Here is a 21,757-nt window from a genome sequence, read left to right as displayed (position 1 = left end):
TTAGCATAATAGCCTCCAGTTCCATCCATGTTGCTGCAAATAGCAGAATTTCATTTTTTCTCATGGCCAAATAGTATTCCACTGTATTATATAAACCACATCTTCTTTATCCATTCATCAGTTGATGGACATTTAGGCTCTTTAGGACATTAGACATTTAGGACATTTAGTTATTTTTTCAAATAGAAGTATAGTTGGCATATAATATCCTATTACTTTCAGATATACAACATAGTGATTCAACATTTTTATACATTATAAAATGATCTAGAAGTTACTATCATTTTCTTGCCTTCTGGAAGTGTGAAAGAAATTCAGACTATGGGTGGGCATGGGGTGTGTTGTCCTCTCCATTCAAGATGGCCTGTCTCAACTTTCAGAAAGTGGATGAAAGGCATCTGCTGCAGCTTGAGCAAAAATACCTACTGTGTGAGGGGCATTGTGCTTTTACCCAGGTAACTCCTTGGCCTCCCTGGCTGAGTCCTTATTACTGCATTTGAAGACTTCAGAGAGGATGATTTGCTCGCAGAGTCCCACTGCTGGCAAGTGGCAGGGTAGAGCTTTGGGGTGAGCTCTTGAATGCTGAAGCCCATGCTTTTCCCCACTGGTGTTTGCTTCAGTCCCACACCTATACCTCATGCACATGGGAGTTGTATGTAAGCCTCCAGAGTCTTGAATTGGGGGGAAAGGCAGTCTTAGGGCCATGACGACATCCTGAATATGGAACTACAAAGCTACAGAATAAGCTAAAACATGTAAAGTGTTTAGAAGAGGCCCCGGCCAAGACAGTTGTTGGGCACTCCCAACTCACTAGAACGTGGGCACCATCAAGGGCCACCTGGTCTGTTCACTGATGTACCCCAGCACTCCCACTGGCTTTGCTCAAATATGTGCTTATTAGAAGCTGGCTTGGTCTTTTATTTTTTAATTAAAAAAATTTTTTTAATGTTTATTTTTGAGAGAGAGAGAGAGAGAGCAGGGGGGTGGGCAGAGAGAGAGGGAGGGAGACACAGAATGCAAAGCAAGCTCCAGGCTCCGAGCTACTAGCACAGAACCTCATGTAGGGCTTGAACCTATAAACCGTGAGATCGTGACCTGAGCCACACAGGCACCCCTGTCTTGGTCTTTGAAAAGAAATTCGCCACATCACTACATCATCATACCTCATAGGTGACAGAGGCCTGGGAGTTGCAGAGGATGCTAAGACTCTGAGGCTCACCTTCATGGGGACCCATGACTGTTGTGTGGGGTAGGACTCCACAGACACACATTTCTGTCTCAAGCTCAGACTTGAGACAAAAACCTCCATGCAGAATGAGGAATCTGGTTTGCAAATGAAGGGACACTGCTGATTTCACACTTTTAATTATTTAATTAATGAGTATTTACATTTTTAAAAAAGCAGTTAAGGGACCAGGCGTAGAGAGCATTGATTGTGAGGCAGGGAATGGATACACGTATCATTTCCAATGTTTAACAGATGGAAAATTCAGGGGAAATTGAGTCTCCCGAGTTCACGGTTCTCATTCAATACAAATCCTTCAGCCTATCCATCGTCTTTTTTTTTTTTTTGAACACTTGAGTTACAAACATTGTCACCCATGTATAAGTCCTCAGCTGGGAGAGGCCTGCTTTAGCTGACAACATCTCTTTCCAGAACCAAAAACCATGTGATTTTATTCCTGGAAGGACTTGACCTTGTTCTTAGAATAAATCCATTGTCATATGTTGGGCTCTGGGATAGGGAGACTTGAAAACCTTCTTATGGAAGAGGTTAAAACTCATCCAAATCTGCTTGGTTGAGGTACTCTGTCTGGACATTCTCTGCTCTCTCTGGAGGAAGGATCAGTAGGCTCTTCTTAAAGATGGTGAATATTTTAAGATTTGTGGATCATTTGGTCATGAATGCATGTAAATGAATGGACATGGCTGTGTTCAAATAGGGCTTTACTTACAAAAACAGAAGGCCCCGCTTGGTTTGCCAAGTGCTGCAGTAGAGGTGAGGCTCGGAGCCTGAGTTCTGTCCAGAATATCTAAATGTTCTGAATGGATGTTCATCGCCAAGTATGTTTTCTGTGTCAGTAGTAACATGTGCTCCAACTGCAATACTTTGTTATGAGGTTTTACAACAGTTTAGGAGATCTGTACCTTTGGCCCAGACTATTTTGTGTGAAGGATCCAAGTAGATATACATTAGGAGGGCATGATGTTCTATTCCCTAGTGGGGAGCAGAATTAGGGTGACATTCACTTATGTGCATTTATCTAGAATAAAGTGAGCAATTATAGTTGCTTGGGGATAGGAAAGAGTAACTAAGCCTGGATTTTGGTTGAATTGCCATCCTAGTCTCTGACTTTACACCTTCCAAATGATCAGCATGACAAATTTTCATTTATCTTGTGTTTGATTACTTTTTTTAAGTTAAAAATTAAAAATAGTATTAGGGAAAAAAAAATAACCTGTAAGAAATTAAGCGATAAAACGTTTGGCTCCTTTCATGAATGCTTCCAATCTCAAGTCAGAGTCTGTACTATCTCACGTATGAATTGAATGCCATTAGGAATCATTTTATGGTATCTTCCCACCCCCCTAAAAATAATGTAAATTCCCTGACTTTTCACCTGCAACTTTTTGAGAGATGTTGATGAATTCCTTTTCCAGTGAATTTCTAGATTCAAGAATTTCTCAACACTCATCCATTTTAAATTTCCAAGCTGCCAGTAGTAATTGGTCTCAGAGGATCTTGCAAGGAAATAAAAAATATATTCCTAAGCACACTTAAAGTCCTTTAGCATTTGCTCGTTTTATACAAGAGAGAGTAGAGAGGGATGAAAAGATGTGAAGGATCCTCTTTACCCCTGCTACAGAGGGTGACAGACATCAGAAAAGGCTCAAGTGCCACATCAGATTGGGGATGTTAAAAAGAACGATTACCTCTGTTAAAAAAATAATAATATTTTGTCAGTCACTTAAAAGTAGAAGTTAAACTGAAGATTCGTTGTGGAGGCCTAATTTTTTTTTTTTTCCGGAAACCCTTTCCTTGTCCTCTAAAACGTTTTACATAATAAGGAGGTGCTCTGCATGGGGCCAGAGGCTGAAGGAAGAAGGAGTCAGGAGAAGCGGAAAGAAGTGTAGGTTCTTCAAGTCTACACAAATTTGTTCGCAGATGGTCTTAATCTGCAGAAAGGCTTCTCAGCTTGCCGGTTTCCTCTGGGAGACTGTTCGTTCATGATATATTACAATTGCTCAAGTTATTACATAAGAGATTAACTCTTCATGTTTTTGACTACCTACAGATGAAATTTTCTTCCAAAGGTGTTAGTAAAATAAAACCATTATTTTGTATTACAATGTGTCCCTCAATTATCTAATGGCCACCTCTCCAAGCCTCTGCATGATGCATCAGAGCTGAGAGTTAAGAACATTCCAAGGAAGGGTGAATCACTGAGTGGACACTTAACACAGAGCAAATGCCTGCATCAGACCTGCTATGTTGAGTATCCTCCAACAACTAAGCTTGGATAACCTGAATAGCTTTGCTAGCTACCCTACTTTCTACCATTCGTTTCGTATGATCAGAGGATTTTTTTTCCTTCTTGAAAACAAAAATTATTACAGAGATGATCAGAGTATTGGGTACAGCATTTATAGGTGCTTCAGAGGATTACAGTCAATTTAAAATGTTGAGCAGATTCATAAAATGTTGAGCCTTTTGCAAGGCTTTGAATCCTTTGCAATTTAAAGTTGATACCAGTATTGCAATGTTAAAGTATTTGAACTTCTATTAGGTAGTAGCGGTGTCGGGATGATGGGTAATTAGGCCGTGCAGTATACCTTGTGTCCACATCTCATGTGACTTCTGCAGAATGCTGCGCTATGTAAGCTGCTATTGCAAATAGGCAACTATTGCGTGGAATGTTCCACAGATCCTCCAAGTAAAGCCGGTAGCCTCCCATCTTTGCAGATAAACATCTTGCCTTTGAGGAGATTCAGGGGAAAGAAAACTTGCCACTGAAACCAACAGTAAGATTTCTTGTCTGAGACTCCACAAATCTGTCATTTCATTAGCTCTCCCTCGACTTCGTTGATTCACCTAACAAAGAGTTACTAAGTCCCTCCTATGTGCCAGGTACTGTTTCAGCTCAGCAGATACACTAGGAACAAAACACAGCAAAGTCCCTGCCCCGTGGAGCTTACATTCAAGCAGGGGGAGACAGATGAGCACATGAGTACATCACACGACATATCCTGCCTGAAATCTGTTTACTGCATCTCCTTGCATTTGGACAATGTTGAAGTCAAGGGAGATGCCAGTAATGAACCACAGCAATTTCATTAGTCCTGCCTCCACCATCTCTCAGTTGAGTGAAACTCAAGTGAGTCCTTCAAACAATCTGGGCCTCAGTTTCCTCATCTATAAAATGGGGAGAGGTTGGCTTATGTGATTTTTTTTTTAAAAGAGAAGGGGTGCTTTTAGGCTTTTATTTTTCATGGTGTTAAAGGAGCATCTTGCACAAAATCAAAAGCCAGCATGTTGACTGTTCTACAGTTTCCAAGTATTTAAAAGTAAACTATAAGACATCCTTAGGTATTCCATATACACTCAGCACTTTCAATGCCAATCTAAACTTCATAAATAGCAAATGTCTTATGTACAGCTGCTATAGAATGAAGTCATTTTTCACCATCTTCAGCTATCTGAGAAACTATTCATAAAACACAGTTCTACCTCATTAGTCTGAAATGTTCTCTGGCTGTGAAATCCTTTTGTGAGTGTGACACTCTCTCCTACACACCCAGATTATTGACTTTGTGCTCCTGTTTAACCTTTTCCATTGGCCTATTAGCTCCACGAAAATGGATTGGGTCCTTGCCTCTTTGAAGAATGGCTCAAATGAGGTTCTGCCCAGGTAATCCATACGTGTGTGATCAATGCCCCCACACCATGTTTTATGAGCACAGGCCTTTTGGGAACCTACATCAACTCTTTAGGCTAGAAGAATAGTTCTGCCTTGTAAAATTAGAGCTATGGTGTACCAAAGGGTATGCTAGAATTCAAAAAGGAAAAACGGGTTTCCAGAACAATTCATAGACCAGAACGATGTGAATTAATAAAGATCCTAACCTCTTTAGAAGCCTGGTGGAATGTTAATGTATATTGAATAATGCAAGTTAAGTAGCACATATTTTGCAATCAATTAATTTTTCTTAAAGAAGATAACATAGCTGGAGAGCTGAATGTCAACTAAGGTTAGGCTCCTAACTTATTAATGTGGTAGGAGTTATGAAGCCTCTGATTCTCTTGAAAGACAAAATGCATTCACTGGTCTGATTTTCAAATGCAGAAACTCAAATTTCAATCAATCCAGCAGCCAAGGATGATAGGACATTTTCCAGGACTATAAGAAATCTCCTCTTGTCTGAATCAGATCCCTGCTGACACCTTGGAGGTTTCTGAAGGCTGCATGCTCTGAGTTTTATCAGTTGCTGTGTAATGAAATATCCTACATATGTTTTCAAATTTGATCAGGTGGGCCCTATCAAAAGAACATATCTTGTCACTGCCTTTGGAGGCAAAGTGAAATCTCTGCCTCAATAACCAAATTTAATTCCTTCCTATTCCTCTGCGGTGTTAAGATCTATAGTGTCAATGTTATCAGAAGTGCCTAACATGGGCTGCTATGTACATAGCATCTGCCCTGTGCCTTCAGCCACTGAAAAGGAATAAGGCCCACATCTTGGGTGGGTAAACACTATGACTTCAGGATCAGATGGGCAGGGGTATCTCAAGTAACCTTGAAGAACCTGGAAGCAGCCTCACAACATCTCCTATTATTAAACGATGTCTCAAACGGTGTCTGTATGCACTATGAAATGAGGGCAGGTCCAGCAGTCACCAGCTGCATAAATGAAGGTCAGAGGAGAACAAAAAGGTTTAGACAATTTTTGCCTACCTGGATCACAGGTACAGGTAAATTCTTGTTAGTAAAGGAAATGCATTTTGGTGTACATCATGGAATTTGAGTATGTGTTTAAGTTGTTGAGCATACGTTACCATTAAGAATGCAGTCCCTTTTTACAAGGATAAGCACGAGGAATTATAAAGCCCACCTGATGTTCAGTATCCTTCTATCAGTAGGACCACAGCCCTGCCCAGCCAATCCAAAGGGTCTGTAGGTTGGATACAATAGTGCATCGGGGCTGGCTTTGGCTGTGAGGGTCTCCAGAAAATCACTGTGTGTGCAGTGTACCTTTCAAGGTGGGAGTCCTTGAGCTGCAAATGAATAGAACCCTTAAGTCCAAACCTCTGTGGGCACTATGGCTTCTTTGGTTCCAACGGAAGGCAGTAGGCTTTCTTCAGACAAGAAATAAAAGGGGAATTGCACCAAGAACCCACGGATCTTTTTCAGTTCTTCCTCGGCTCTAATGGGATCCTCCTTTGCTAATATGGGCTTGCTAATAAAGTCTCTCAATTGAATTAAATTGTGTACTTCATCATTGGGAAGGCACCGGAACACCTGATTAAAACACAAATGGGAAGAAACTAGGTCATAAGTCTAAAAGGAAAGATATCCCCTTATGGAAAAATACTAATTCCAACAGACAAAATCTTTGCTTTATGAAACACGTATTAGTTTTATGCTACAGCACAGACCTCACTGAAGAATTGCTTCTCTTATTTGCTCCAAAGAAACTACTAGATTTGTTTCCATAAAAAAAAAAGCCATAGATAGATCCTTCTATATGATCTACACAAGTCATTGACTTCAGGATAAAGTCAAGCTAGTGGTACAGGAATTCCACTGATGTTATTCCACACTAAGGTTAAGTTTTTGGATAATACGGATAATAATTCCCCCAATTTCACTGGAGGTTCTGCTCTAAGAGGAAAATTGCATATTATATTTTCTCTTAGCTTTTTATTTTCAAAAATGTTCATATCTGTACCTGTATTAAAGTTATCAATTGTACTCTTATTTTGCTAATTGAAAATGAGCTTCATATATCAGAATACTTCCCTCCTGAACACTTCAGCATGTATTAAGGATAAGGATGCACCTATATAACCACAATACCATTCTCACGCCTCAGAAAATCAATTCCAAGTCATTTAAGATATAGTCCATATTCAGATTTTCCCTATTATTACTCCCTAAATGCTTTCTATAGCTGCTATCCCACCCTCCCCCCAAGGATCCAAACAAGGCTGTGCACTGCATTTTTAAAATTACATTAAAATTTTTTTTAATGTTTATTTTTGAGAGAGAGAGAGAGAGAGAAAGAGAGAGAGAGAAAGAGAGAGAGAGAGACAGAGCTCGAGAGGGGAAGGGCCAGAGAGAGAGGGAGACACAGAATCTGAAGCAGGCTCCAGGCTTGGAGCTGTCAGCACAGAGCCTGATGTGGGGCTTGAACTCACAAACTGTGAGATCATGACCTGAGCCGAAGTCGGACGCTTAACCGACTGAGCCACCCGGGCACCCCTAAAATTACATTTTAAAATATTCCATGCACATGACCTATTTGATCATGGCCTTGAGTCCTCAGTATGAAATAAGGCTATGTAGATTGTCATGTTTCATTAGGAATGATGAATTCTCCATCCTGGAAAGGACTCTGGCAGTCATGAAGAAGAAAACACATTCTCATGCAACTTCTGAAAGATGGTCAGTGGATCTCAGCTTGAATATTTTCTGTGACAGAAAACTGGCTACTTCATGAAGTAACCTGTTCCACTGTTGGACACCTCTTGATTCTTCTACATTTTTTTATCATAACCATGGACAAAACTTACCAAAAGATACATTTGGCTTCCCTAACATATGGAGCTGGTTTTAAAACACCCTTCCAAAATGAGAGCTGTCCAACAGAGGAAGTGTTTCATTATTAATAAGTTTCATCATAAGGATGGATGCCATTTACTATGCACTATGTGCTAACTGCATTTAAAAGACTATTCTTTATTTTCATAACCGCCCTATCCCTCTCAGTTTATAGAAGAAAGGAGGGCTCAGAAAGTCAAATCACTACACACAAAATTGTATCACCAGCAAGTGGGCGAGCTGGGTTGTACCCCAGTCTGACTCATTTTAGGATCCCATCTGCTTCTTTTCTCTTTGTCGCTAGACATGTCCAAAGGCTGGATAACCACCTGCTAAGGATGCTCATGATGGGATCCCAGCGTCAGATCAGAGATCAGAATGTCACTAATGTCTCTTTGAAACCATAATTCATGATACTTTTTGGCTTTGTTTTTCAATGTCTACAAAGAGGTATTTTATTACAACTTGGAAATGTACCAGTTTTTTACACTCATTAAGAATACTCTGTCCCAATAATATGCAGAAATAATGATGTGTTTTTGTGACGTGATTCAATTAAAAAAGGTGGTGGTGATATGCAAACCTCACCTTATCATAAATTGTAGCATTTCGAGCTGCCGTTGCAACCCATACCTCCTTGAAGAATTTGTCACTCACTGGATCCTGAATGTTTTCGCTTGGGTCAGAAAGATAGCCAAGGACAACCCTGAAATACAAGCACCCTGTGAAATGAGTAACTGACATAAAGAAGTTTGCAGCAGGTATTGTTTCAAATAGTAATGCAATTCAGGCACTCAACCAGAGAAGTCCATTTTTTTTTTAAAGAAAATCAAAGAAGCCATTAAAACTGTGTGTGTGTGTGTGTGTGTGTGTGTGTGTATAAAACCTTAGTTGCAAAACAAAACAAAACAAAACAAAACAAAACAAAACAAAACCTAAGTTGTTTGATGCCTGAAAGTCTTAACTATTGGATAGACAGAAAGACCTTAATTTAGTTCCAAGAGAATCCTTGGAATTTGGCCTAAGGGGGTGAGAACCTTGGAGGATAGGGTTAGCATTCAAGACATGGGCCAGCAAATGTGCTAAACCCTTTCCAAGAACTGTCTCAGTAAATCCTCAATAATCTCATAAGGAAGCAACTATTATTATCTTCATTTTACAAATAAGGGAACTAAGGCACAGAGAGGATAAGTGATTTGTTCAAGGTCATACAGCTGGTAAGCTGCAGATCTGGGACTCCAGACCATCTGACTCCAAAACCTGTGTTCTTAACCACAATGATGTATCCCTTTTTCTTCCCTCCCTCCCCTTTTCCCTCCCTTCTCCCCTTCCTCCCTTCCTCCCTTCCTCCCTTCTCTTGGGCCAAGAACAATGCCAAACTCTAGGGTACAGAAATGAATACAAAAGACGTGGAGCCTTTTTGGGTAAAGTTAAATTTAATGGGGAAGACCAACAATGAATAAATAGTCATCCTTAAAAAGAATGAATGAAAATACTGAGTGTGCTTTAAAAGCATGAGATGGGAGTAGTCAGGGAGTGTTCCCCCACCCTTCCTGTTTACCTGACCCCACCTCCTATCTTTTAGGATTTGGTGCAAGTCTCCCCCTTGATTCCTGGCTTCCCCTTCTCTCATCTCCCATTTTTCTCTTTCAGTCCCCAGAAATGTGAATCTTCTTCTTCTGCTCCCCCACTGCACTTTACCTATGCTTTGTTTTATCAGAACACCTGCAGTCCTTTATACACTTTTTGTTTTTAGCAGCTCTCTGTACCACTTCTAGCATGTGAATTCTTTAAGAGAGCATGACTTGGCTACTCTCATATCCCCAGAGTGCCTGGCAAAAAAGAAACCACATACTAGATGTTGTCTGACTTGATCCTATATAAGCAGTGGTCTAGAAATAACAAGAAATTCTCAAGCAAAGCAAGCTAAGTTTTAGAGGTTGTATTTGAAAATGATAAAAGCCCCTGTGTTTATAGAAGGCCCTGGAGTAAAAAAACAAAAACAAACAAACAAAAAGCATTTACACCTCAATCCTGTGAGGCAGACGGTACAGGGTTCCCATTTTGCAGACGGGAAGCTAAAGTTTGGAGACATACTGCTAACAGAGTGAGATTTCAAACGGAGTCTAAAGCCCTTTCTCACATGCCTGATAGGTTCAAAGAAGATCAAAAAGGCTAGTGTTACATTGAAAACAGAAGTAAGGAAATAGGTCTTAGAAGGACTTTGTATTTTACACTGAGTGAAACTGGGACAGATTGCAAACACTGGAGCAGAGGAGTGGCAAGACCTGATTGACATATGAAAACACGGCTGCTGTATTGAGAGCAGGGCAAGGGTTGCAGCAGGGAGGACACTTAGGACTTCCTGCAGTAATCTTGGTGACAGATGATGGTGGCCTGGGCGGTGGAGAGGCAGGCAGAGCCACCAGGTTTTACCGATAAAGTAGACGTATGATGCGGGAACAAGTGAAGCATCAGGGATGACTAAAAGGGTTTGGCTTGGGGGAGCCTGGATGGCTTAGTTGGTAAAGCGTCCGACTTCAGCTCAGGTCACGATCTTGCAGGTTGTGAGTTCAAGCCCTGTGTCAGGCTCTGTGCTGACAGCTCACAGCCTGGAGCCTGCTTTGGAGTCTGTGTCTCCCTCTCTCTGCCCCTCCCCCGCTCATCTCTCTGTGTCTCTCTCTCTCAAAAATAAACAAACATTAAAAAATTTAAAAAAAAAGGGTTTTGGCTTGAGTAACAGATGAATGTAGTTGCCATTGGCCGACATGGGGACTTCTCTGTTGGTAGGGCCAGCTAGTGGGAGAAGACCAGGAATTGGATTTTGAACCTGTTGCGACTCCCATTAAACATTCATGTGGTAATGCAAAGTAGGCAGCTGGAGAAACGAATCTGGAGTTTGGGAGAGAGGGCCTGGCTGGAGATAGAAATTTGAGAATTGTCCCCATATTTATGTTCATAAAGCCGTGGGACCTTAACTGAGTTTACCAAAGGAGTGAGTATAGGACCTGGTGTGCCTCAACGGTGGGGAAGAGGAGGAGCATCCAGGGAGCCTGGAGAAAAGCCACGATGTCATGTCCCCGAGCCATGAGAACTGTGTCAACTTCAGAGGAGAATTGACTGTTGGATTCAACAGTGTGGAGGTCATTCTATTGTCACCCTCTCTGTATTTAAATATATGTAGATTTACATCGTCATTTTTTAAAATTTTATTTTATTTTATTTTTTTTAATTTTGAGAGAGAGACAGAGAGCAAGCCGGGGAGGGGCAGGAGCCAGTGAAACAGAATTCCAAGCAGGCTCCATGCTGTCAGCGCAGAGCCCGATGCAGGGCTCGAGCTCACGAACCAGGAGATCATGACCTGAGCTGAAGTCAACAGTCAGATGCTTAACCAACTGAGCCACCCAGGCACCCCTATATCTTCATTTTTAATGGTTGCAAAATCCCATAATGTGAAATTTCTTTAACCGATTATTTTATTATGACCTTTTGGATGGTTTCCAACTTTTCATTATTGGGAGCAACTTTACAATGAACATAATTTATTCATCATGTAGAATCCTTTGTGAATTTGTATGATTACTTCACCAGGAGAAATTTTAGAATTAAAATTTACTTCCAGAAAGGCTGTTCTGGCACATACACTGTAACTGTGCATATGTTCCCCAGTCATCTCCAACTTTATTAACTTCTGAAAAAGCTCAGCCAGGTTTACAGGGATAAAAGGACATCTCTTTTTAGTATCAGTCTGCACTTTTCCCACTGTATAAAAATTCTGTAAAATAAATGGATTTGGCACTATGGGCTCACTAGGATTTTTAGGGTTTTACAACCTCAAAATTTTATGTCTACTTCAAATAATGTCTCCTTCAAACTACATAGGAATAACTTTTGAAAAAAAGGATCTAAGGGGTGATGTTTGCACACAGATGCCGGCTGTTCCTAAGACCCAAAGCAAAATGCGACTGCACCACATTTGAAAGACAGTGCAAGTTATGACAATGTATCACTTATAACAATACCTTTGATGGGGATCAGATACAACCAGCTGAAAACTTGGCCAAAAGAATATTTCTGTGACTTTGCTTTTAAATGAAAACAAGAGGTGACACAATGTGTCCACCAAGGTATCAGTTAAGAGCTTGTTTGTAGAATACGTATCTAAGTAAGTCTACAATAGAGCATTTTTGATGATTTTTTTGTTTTATTTTATTTTGAGAGAGAGTACACGTGCAGATGCATACAAGTGGGAGAAGGGCAGAGAGAGAGAGAGAGAGGGAGAGGGAGAGAGAGGGAGAGAGAGAGAAAGGGAGAAAGGGAGAGAGAGAGAGAGAGAGAGAGAGAGAGAGAGAGAGAGAGAATATCTCAAGTAGGCTCCATACTCAGCACAGAGCCTGACACGGGGCTTGATCTCACAACCCTGAGATCATGACCTGAGCTGAAATCATAACCAACTGAGCCACCCAGGCTCCTATAACAGATTGTTTTTAGTAATAAATTATTTGTCCTGTCAGTTTTTTAATTATAAGAGATTCATATTACAATGCACAGTAAAAACACTATGAAGTCTTCTGGATATTCTTTTGAGGACTAAGGTTTGACAGAAATCTAGTCTGATTTAATGCTGGTGTGTATCATGGGAATTATTTAATGTTTGTTTATGCATCAGTAGGACAGGAAGAAAACTGCAGAAAATAGTTCCTGTTCTTTCCATTCCTCACGTCTATCACTTTAAATGATTCTGAGCTCTACTTGTGTGGATAATGGTTCCTGTTGAGTGATGGCTACATCTGTAAAGTTGGATAATTTTCTAGGACTTAATGAACTGTTCGGCACATGGCTGTGACATTAAGTGCAGTACCCTGATGTTTGGCTCTATTTAGAATTGATTTCACATTGAAATGTGTCTCTCTATTTCTATTCAAAAATAACCCAGATGGAAAATGGATGGAAGCTGCAATTTTGTGTGTGTGTGTGTGTGTGAGAAAATGGCTGTGCTCTAGGCCCCAATATTATCTTTGAGAACATTTCCTAATAAAATCAATCAAGGTTTTTTGTGGTGCTTTATACCATATTATCTGTGTTTGCCACTGGGACAACGTGAAAATGATTGTTCAAGGACAACTGCTTCTCTAAGACGCTTTGAAAATTGTCAGAAAAATAAAAGCACCTAAGAATATATTTAACACGAAATGCATAGGATCAGCACTAAAAAGTTAAAATAAAACTCTAATGATTACTAAAGAGCAATGACCCCAATAATGAAAACCTTAGAGCTTTATTAAAGAAAAATCTGAAAAGAATTTGAAAAAAACTGAAGCTTATACATTGTTCTTCAACAGGATGACTCAACACTATGAATATGTCCCTTCTTTTTATATTGATCTATAAATCTATTGTGTCCTCAACAACAACAAAAAACTTGAAGAGAGTGTGAATAAATATTCTCCAGTTCATGCGGAAGAGTGAATGTTTAAGAGCAGCCAAGATTATTCTGCCAAAGAATATTGATTTGGGAAGTGGGGTGGCAAGAAGCAGTATTCAAGTGCCCAGCTACAATTAAAGCGGTGTCACGCTGGGACAAGTAAGCAAACTACATTACCATGTAGTGGAGAGACTACAGGTAAAGTGAGGATTTATAGCCTTGTGATGTGTCATAAGGAGGCACTGCATGTCAGAGAGGCAGAGAATACTGCAGATCATTTAGTTCTGGATCAACTGGTAGGTTGGGAGGAAAAGTTAAGAGTCGCTACCTCATTTCTTACATGAAAATAAGCTACAGAGGTTAAATGTAAAGAGCAATATCAAAGAAGAACTAGAAGAACATATAGTATTTGATCTTGGGTTGGGGAAACCATACGAAGCATGCAAGAAAAGGAGGGGGAAAAACCTGTTAGATTTAATTAGTAAGAATTGAAGTTTCCCACAAATACTCTAAATATGATTTGAAGGCAACTGACAGATCAGATTTGCAACCAATGTGACAAAAGAATTAGCCTCTTATATACTTACATTACTTACAAATCATTCAAAGAAAGGGAAACATTCCAACAAAATGGGCAAAGGACACGAATAGGCTGGGTAATTTCCAGTGGAACAATTACAAGAACAATATGGCTAATGAACATTTTTTTTTAAAACCCTCAAAAAATGCAAACTAAAATAATGAAATTCCATTTGAAATCCAACAAATTGGCAAAGATAAAATAAAATAATAGAACCCAGTGATGGTAGAGACAGGAGGAATGAGCCCTCTAAAGCATTACTCATGATAACAGCAAGAAGTTAGAGGGTAAAGGAAACAGCACACTTCCTTTGATTTGAAATTCCACAGTAAGGATCTAGTTAAGGAAACAATTAAGAAAGTAAATCAGATTTTGTCTACGAAAATACCCACCTCATTTATTTATTTTAAAGATTTTATTTTTAAGTGATCTCTACACCCAATGTGAGGCTTGAGCTCACAGTCCTGAGATCAAGGGTCGCAGACTCCACAACTGAGCCAGCCAGGCATCCCTATACCACTTTTTTGTATCTGTGAAAAACCTGCCTATCAATGAGGTCTTATTATGTAAAGGAATTACAGCATACTCATATGATGTAACACAATGCATCATTAAATGTTATAGAAGAATACCTAATGACACAGAAAAGTGTGTGTAACATTACTTAAATAATAAAGAACTTCATAGGACTGTAAGATTCTAATTATGTTTTAAAAAAGAAATACACAATAGTAATATATATGTACAGAACAAAGTGGAATGATATACAGCAGATGTTAAAATTGCTAGCTCTGGGCAGTGGGATTACAGATAATTTAATTTTCTTTTCTTTACATTTTTTTACTGTATTTATTTTTGAGAGAGAGAGAGAGAGAGAGAGAGAGAGAGTGAGCACGAGTGGGGGAGGGGCAGAGAGAGAAGGGGACAGAGGATGCGTCGCGGGCTCTGTGCTGACAGCCCAATGTGAGGCCCGAACTCACAAACCATGAGATCGTGACCTGAGCCAAAGTCGAACACTTAATGGACTGAGCCACCCAGGCGACCCGATGAATTTAATTTTCTCATTGCTTACCTGTATTTGCCAAATCTTCTACAACAAAAATACGTTGTAATCAAAACCACCTACACCTTTTTAATTATACATTTAGAAAGTTATAAAGAAACTCGCCACTCTAAAGAGAATACTTCAGTTCTCATGGAACTGAAAAGACATTTTTTCTAGCTTACACGAAGAAATATTTGCTTCCTCATGTATGCTGCAGTAGGCAATCAATGGGTTGATTAACAGGGTACTAATTTTAATCTCTTCCGCACGAAACAAAACAACATTAGAAGCTAATTGAAATATCAATAGTTTGGGGAAAAAAATCTTACTGGCAAAACAATTAGTAACAAAAGCAATAAAAACTGTTAAGTAGTATTGACAGTCAGATTTTGAGGGATGGATTCGCTGAGCTCCTGGGGCAGAGAGGAGCAGAATGACCCCTCTCTGGAACTGAAGCTTATCTCGCTTCTCAAAAGCCAGAATCTGGATGTCGAGGTACCAAGGGAGTGGCTGGCAGTATTTTCAGGGAGCGAAGGACTCATTATGCGCCTATCTACAAGTGAACCCGTTTCCAAGCTCAACCACTCATGCCAGAAAAACTTAAAACAGCTGTGCTGTGAAGCATAGTATGCTTTCCCCAAATAGCTTAAAGCTTAATCAGGGACACTCGCTGCCCCTCGCTGTGGAGGCCACGGTGAAAACCCATCTCGGCAGATACAGCTCTAGAATCATGGAAACGTGGGCTTACTGTAAAGGCCTTGGGATGGAAGTGGTCAGGATCTTCTATTGGCCATGAGCAGAGTGACGGGATCTGAGCTAGGCTCTAGAAGGATCGCTCAGACCACCTAGACTAAAGGGGCTGGGGTGAGACTAGTTAGAGCCCAGCACCAGAAAGTTCTCAGAAACATTAACCCAACGAAAAGACTCCTTTAGGGGCATACAGCCCTTGCTTCCCAGCCCAGTGTTCTCTTAGCTTGACCACAGATTAGTTTAAAACTCACATCTTCTTGGAGGAGATCAGGAATCTTTCGTGTCTGCACTGACACCCTCCTTTAATAATTTTTCTTACATCCCCGTATTATTGGGACTATTACAATTTTTAAACATGGACTTACTTTAAAAACCTTAAATAGACACAGATGGGTTGACCCAACCTGGTCCTAAATCAATGAATAAATTTAAAATGCTATTTGTCTCAATTACACATAAAAATAATAAAAACAGGGGTACCTGGGTGGCTCAGTCAGTTGAGCGTCTGACTCTTGATTTTGGCTCAGGTCACGATCCCAGGGTTGTGAGTTCAAGCCCCGTGTCAGGTTCCACGCTGGGTGTTCTCTCCCTCCCTCTGCCCCTCCCCCACTCATCTTCTATCTCTCAAAAGATAATAATAAAAAACGATTAAAATAGAGAATGTTTATGCCCCAGATAAAGTAATTTCTAACACTACTGGTGACTCACATCTCGTATTCTGGGAGATGCTGTTTTAGACGAAGAATCTGGGGGATGATATGACTGCTAAGGGCAGGAGATGGGGCTGGGTTTCAGCAAACACCACAGTGAAACCATGTAAGAAGGACACAGCTTTGGATGGCCCACCTGAAGCTCTGCAGCCGAAGTCCTTGGGCGAACCGGCCAGCTTGGTATTCTTCCCCATCCATTACTGAAGGGACTGTCTCTGTGTCCTGTACAATGACAGCCATTTCACTGTCACGCTTCCCCAGCATGCTTCGGTCGTTTATGTTGGCAGAGCCTATAAGGAGAACCAGTGACATGGGACAATATTCTCGTCATAGCAGACACGGTTGGTTGCCCTCCCCACTCAATTCTTCCTTGCTAAGAAAACCTTACTTTTGTTCAGGTTATCAAGAGATGCTGAGTTTTACGAAGAGGAGGCCCGCCCTAACCCAGGCATGAGTCTTGATCAGTCTAAGCCAGCCATGGTAATTTCATGATTTTTGCCCGTGACTGGCTTAGGAATGGGCACTTGACACGATTGTAGCCAGTGTGACATGAAGAAAAGTCTGCAGGGGCTTCTGAGAAAGTTTATCTCCTTCTTATAAACAGACACCAGCCTGGAATAGGGTCTCTTCCAGTCTTTGGATATTCTGGCTTGAATGTTGGATGAAGACATGATGCCAGGAGCTGCTGCAGCCATTTTATAACCAAGAGGGGACAAGCAGACAAGTTGAAGAGAGTAGAGCAGAATGAAGAAAAACTCTGGGTCTTCAAGCCACTGAACTAGCCAACTTTCTTACCTTTTGGTGTGTAGAGTAATACATTTTCCTTATTGTCTCACACAATTCTAGCTGAGTTTTCATCTGGTGGCTCAAAGGATTCTAACTGATGTAATCATTAAGCACACAAAGAGAAAAGACACACCAGTTCAGAGTTCAGCCCAGTCAGCTTTTAGACTTAAGAATCAGACTCTGCAGAGTCTGATAACTTAACTCATGGTCATATACTTATGAATGCCAAACCCCAGGGTAGCCTCACAACGGAGAGAGTCCACTCTCCAATACGGATTATCATTAGTGGCTTTGGATTTAACATTCTCTTGCCTAACTTGTGTGGTATGCGAACAGCTTCTATCAACTTCCTTCCATGCTATTTTTAGATCCAAATGAGCTGAGAATGTTGACTTTCACATGTGAAGGGCAAGTATTTTAATATTAGTTCAACCTGTGCTTTCTCCACTCCTCTGCTGTGTATTCAGAAACCCCAGCACGTTTTTCTGCATTTATCACTATGGATTCATGTTTTTGAATCCTTGAGATGTCCTACAAACTACAGAAGGAACCTGACCTTTTCTCTTCCTCTTCCCCTAGTCACACATGCCACTGCTTCTGCAGACGCGGAGCAGAAGGGTTGGACTGAACAGGAGCAGAGGCTACCCTCTGTGATGGGGACAGTCAGGGTATAAGGTGATAGCAGCCCCGCCCTGAGACCAAATGGCAGCATGTTGTACGTGAGGAAAAGCTGGAGCCTTCCTAAAGAGATTTTACTGCCATTTGCCACAATATCGTCATGTAGTTAATACGGAAATCTATGATAACTATGGATGCGAATGGTGGTCCCATGGGGACCCTGGGTGACAAAGAAAGGATGGAGCAAGTACTTCACAGAAATCTGGGAGCACTATGGAGCTCTGTAAGGTGGGAACCATCGACACACTTTGTTTGGTTAGCAACAAATAGTCTTTTATGCATGTACTTACATTTTGATTTTTCTGTAAAATTTGTAGCCATATCCTTGGGCTTCACAGTTGGCCCAGCGTTAATTTGGACAGAGTCATTTAACCTTTTCCAGCTTTAATTTGATCTTTCATAAATTGAGATCATAATACAGATCTTGCAGGGTTCTTGTGAGAACTAAGTAAGACTATGTGAAAGAATTTAGTAATCTGTAAACTGCTCTACAATGTTTTTTATGTTTATTTATTTTGAGAGAGAGAGAGACAGAGAGAAAGCATGAGTGAGGGAGGGGCAAACAGAGAGGGAGAGAGACAGAATCCCAAGTAGGCTCTGCACGGTCAGCACAGAGTCCGACTCAGGGCTTGATCTCACAAACCGTGAGATCATGACCTGAGCTGAAATCAAGCGTCGGCCGCTTAACCGACTGAGCCACCCAGGTGCCCAAAACCATTCAATTTTTAGAGAATGACCTTTTCTAAGTCTGCTTTTTAGAAAACATTTTAAACATTGTGATATATAAAAAAAAAGACAAAAGAATGTATGCAAACATGTACGTACAAGTTAAATATGCATATATGCACAATTTAAATGTATCCATATGTAGATAATCTTTTGAGATTTGCTTCTTTCATTCAGTATTATGTCTTTGGGATTTATCTGTGTCTAATAGTAATGCATTATTTTCCTTGAACGAGCACAGCAGGACTTATTTATTCATTCTACTGTTGATGGATGTTTTGGGTTATTTTTAGTGTTTTTCTATGATGCACAAACACTCTACATAGCGATCTGTTTCCTGTTGTGCACACGTGGGAGTTTACCAGTGCTCTATAGGATTGACGTCCCTGGTGCTCCAGCTTTGTCAATACCTGGATTGTCCAACTTTTTACATTTTTGCCAAATGGTATTTTTAAAAGCTGTTCTTTGTGTCATATTAATGCAGATGAACGTCTTTTCCTATGTTTATGGGCCTCAGGTATGTCCTCTTTGGTGACATGCCTATACAATTCCTTTGCCCATTTTCCTTTGGATGTTTTTTCTTATTGATTTATGGTAGTATTTTGTAGGTTTTGAATATTGTGTTGCCATTATCCTTTTTTCAGTTTATGGTTTATGTTTTTATTCTCTTTAATAGTGCTTTTTAATGAATAAGTTTCTGAATTTTAATGCAGTTGGGTTTACCTGTCTTTTCCTTTTTGGTTTGTGTTTTAAAAAGTGTCTTGGGGGGGCACCTGGGTGGCTCAGTCGGTTAAGCATCCGACTTCAGCTCAGGTCACGATCTCACGGTACGTGAGTTCAGGCCCCGCGTCGGGCTCTGGGCCGATGGCTCGGAGCCTGGAGCCTGCTTCCGATTCTGTGTCTCCCTCTCTCTCTGCCCCTCCCCTGTTCATGCTCTGTCTCTCTCTGTCTCAAAAATAAATAAACGTTAAAAAAAAAAAAAAGTGTCTTGGGGCGCCCAGGTGGCTCAGTCGGTTGAATGTCCGACTTCGGCTCAGGTCATGGTCTCGCGGTTTGTGGGTTCGAGCCCCGCGTCAGGCTCTGTGCTGACAGCTCAGAACCTGGAGCTTACCTCAGATTCTGTGTTTCCTCCTCTCTCTGCCCCTCCCATGTTCATGTCTATCTCTCACTGTCTCCCAATAAAAAATAAACATTTTTAAAAAAATAAAATAAATAAAAAGTGTCTTGTTTGAGAAATTGTGGATCTTTCTATGGGAGGCAGAAAAATGGCCCCCAAAGACGACTGTGTTCTAATCCCCAAAGCCTAGGAATATGTTATGTTACACAGAAAAGGGGAATTAAGGTTGTTAATCAGCTGGCCTTAAAGCAGGGTGATGAACCTGGATTATCCAGGTGGGCCCAACACAGTCACAAGAGTATTTTTTTTTTTAATTCTTTCTGTTTTTAATGTTTATTTTTGAGTGAGAGAGAGAGAGAGCGAGAGCATGTGTGAGTGAGGGGCAGAGAAAGAGAGGGAGACGCAGAATCCGAAGCAGGCTCCAGGCTCTGAGTTGTCAGCACAGAGCACAACATGGGGCTCGAACCCATGAACCACGAGATCATGACTGGAGCCAAAGTCGGACGCTCAACCGACTGAGCCACCCAGGCGCCCCTCACAAGGGTCTTTAAAAGTGAAGAGGATTCAGAGGGACATGTAATTAGAGAAGTTGGGGCTGAGACTTTTGGGAACTCTCGGAGAGAAACAAAGTTGCTGCTTCCAAGGATAGAGAAAGGGGGCCACTGACAGACTCTAGCACTGGAAAAGGCAAGGAATTAGCTTCTCTCTTGGAGCCTCCAGGAAGGAATGTAGCCCTGCTGACACCCTCATTGTAGCCCAGTGAGACCCACGTTGGACTTCTCGTCTACAGAACTGTTGGGTAATAAATGACCACTAAGTTTGTAGTCATTTGTTTTAGCAGTCACAGACAACTAATTCACCAATTCTACTCTGTTTTAGCTGATTTGTTTTATCTCTCTTTTTTTAATGTTTATTCATCTCTGAGAGACAGAGAAAGACAGAGTGTGAGCAGGGGAGGGGCAGGGAGAGGGGGAGACACAGAATCTGAAGCAGGCTCCAGGCTCTGAGCTGTCAGCACAGAGCCCAACACGGGGCTCAAACCCACAAACCGTGAGATCATGACCTGAGCCGAAGTCGGATGCTTAACCAACGGAGCCACTCCGGTGCCCCTAGCTTGTTTTAAAGGAAACCTGATTCTTCTATGGAGTCCACATGTACTACTCAGTACTTTTTACCCACTTGTGTTCTCCGTTCTTCCAGTTCAGAATTTCTCAGCTTGGACTGCATGTGAGTGGCACCCACAAGGCTTTTAAAAATACTGGTGCCAGGGGCACCTGGGTGGCTCGGTCGGTTAAGAGTCCGACTTCAGCTCAGGTCATGATCTCGCGATCCATGAGTTCGAGCCCCACGTCAGGCTCTGTGCTGACTGCTCAGAGCCTGGAGCCTATTTCAGATTCTGTGTCTCCCTCTCTCTCTGCCCCTCCCCTGTTCATGCTCTGTCTCTCTCTGTCTCAAAAATAAATAAACGTTAAAAAAAATTAAAAAAAAAATACTGGTGCCAAAAAAAAATACCTTGATGCCTGAACCCCAACCAGACCAATTAATCCTGGAATTTCCAGAAATAGGAACCAGTTTTCCCCCAGTACTCCTCCATCCCTTTATCCACTAAGGCACCTTTTTTAGGGGATCCGTTTTACAGTAAATTGTAGATATGGATAAACTTCCCCCCAAATTTTATACATAGATTTTATTTGAGAGAGAATAGGGGAGAGAGAGAATCTTAAGCAGGCTCCACACTCAGTGCAGAGCCCGACACAAAGCTCGATCCCATGACCCTGGGATCGTGACCTGAGCTGAAATCAAGAGTCTCAACCGACTGAACCACCCAGGCACCCCACTGATCTGTATTTTTAAAGCTCCCCAGTCAACTCTAATGCAGCCAGGGTTGGGATCTGTGGGATTAGGCTAAGTGTAGGCAGCCGTTCAACTACACACTTTCCTCAGCCACTCTCAAGCCTGTCCTTTAAGGACTGATACTCATTACTGCTACATAGTTTCCCACCTACCAATCTCATTGACGCCTCTGGACCCTCTTACTCCCGCTCGGCAATACCCACTCTGACCTTTCTGGTGTTAGGTGGAAAGAACACCTCCCTCCCCTCTAGACCTTGAGCCCTGTG

General features: G+C 41.2%; 1 protein-coding gene across 5 annotated transcripts in view; it reads right to left on the bottom strand.

Moving 5' to 3' along the window:
• Positions 1-1,349: 1,349 nt before the first annotated feature.
• The window catches only part of PLD1 (phospholipase D1), a 205,451-nt gene continuing 185,043 nt past the window's right edge, over positions 1,350-21,757 (bottom strand). For all 5 annotated transcript variants that reach the window (XM_042998977.1, XM_042998978.1, XM_042998980.1 and 2 more), the window contains 3 exons: positions 16,467-16,620; positions 8,409-8,526; positions 1,350-6,518 (listed from right to left, as the gene is read on the bottom strand). In XM_042998977.1, the coding sequence (XP_042854911.1) occupies positions 6,294-6,518; positions 8,409-8,526; positions 16,467-16,620 (497 nt within the window). In that variant the 3' untranslated portion in view covers positions 1,350-6,293. The remainder of the gene's footprint in view (positions 6,519-8,408; positions 8,527-16,466; positions 16,621-21,757) is intronic.

This window comes from Panthera tigris, chromosome C2 (assembly GCF_018350195.1).
Source record: "Panthera tigris isolate Pti1 chromosome C2, P.tigris_Pti1_mat1.1, whole genome shotgun sequence".
NCBI lineage: Eukaryota > Metazoa > Chordata > Mammalia > Carnivora > Felidae > Panthera > Panthera tigris.
The sequence above is the reverse complement of the archived record's forward strand: the minus strand, read 5'-3'. Positions and strand labels throughout refer to the sequence as shown.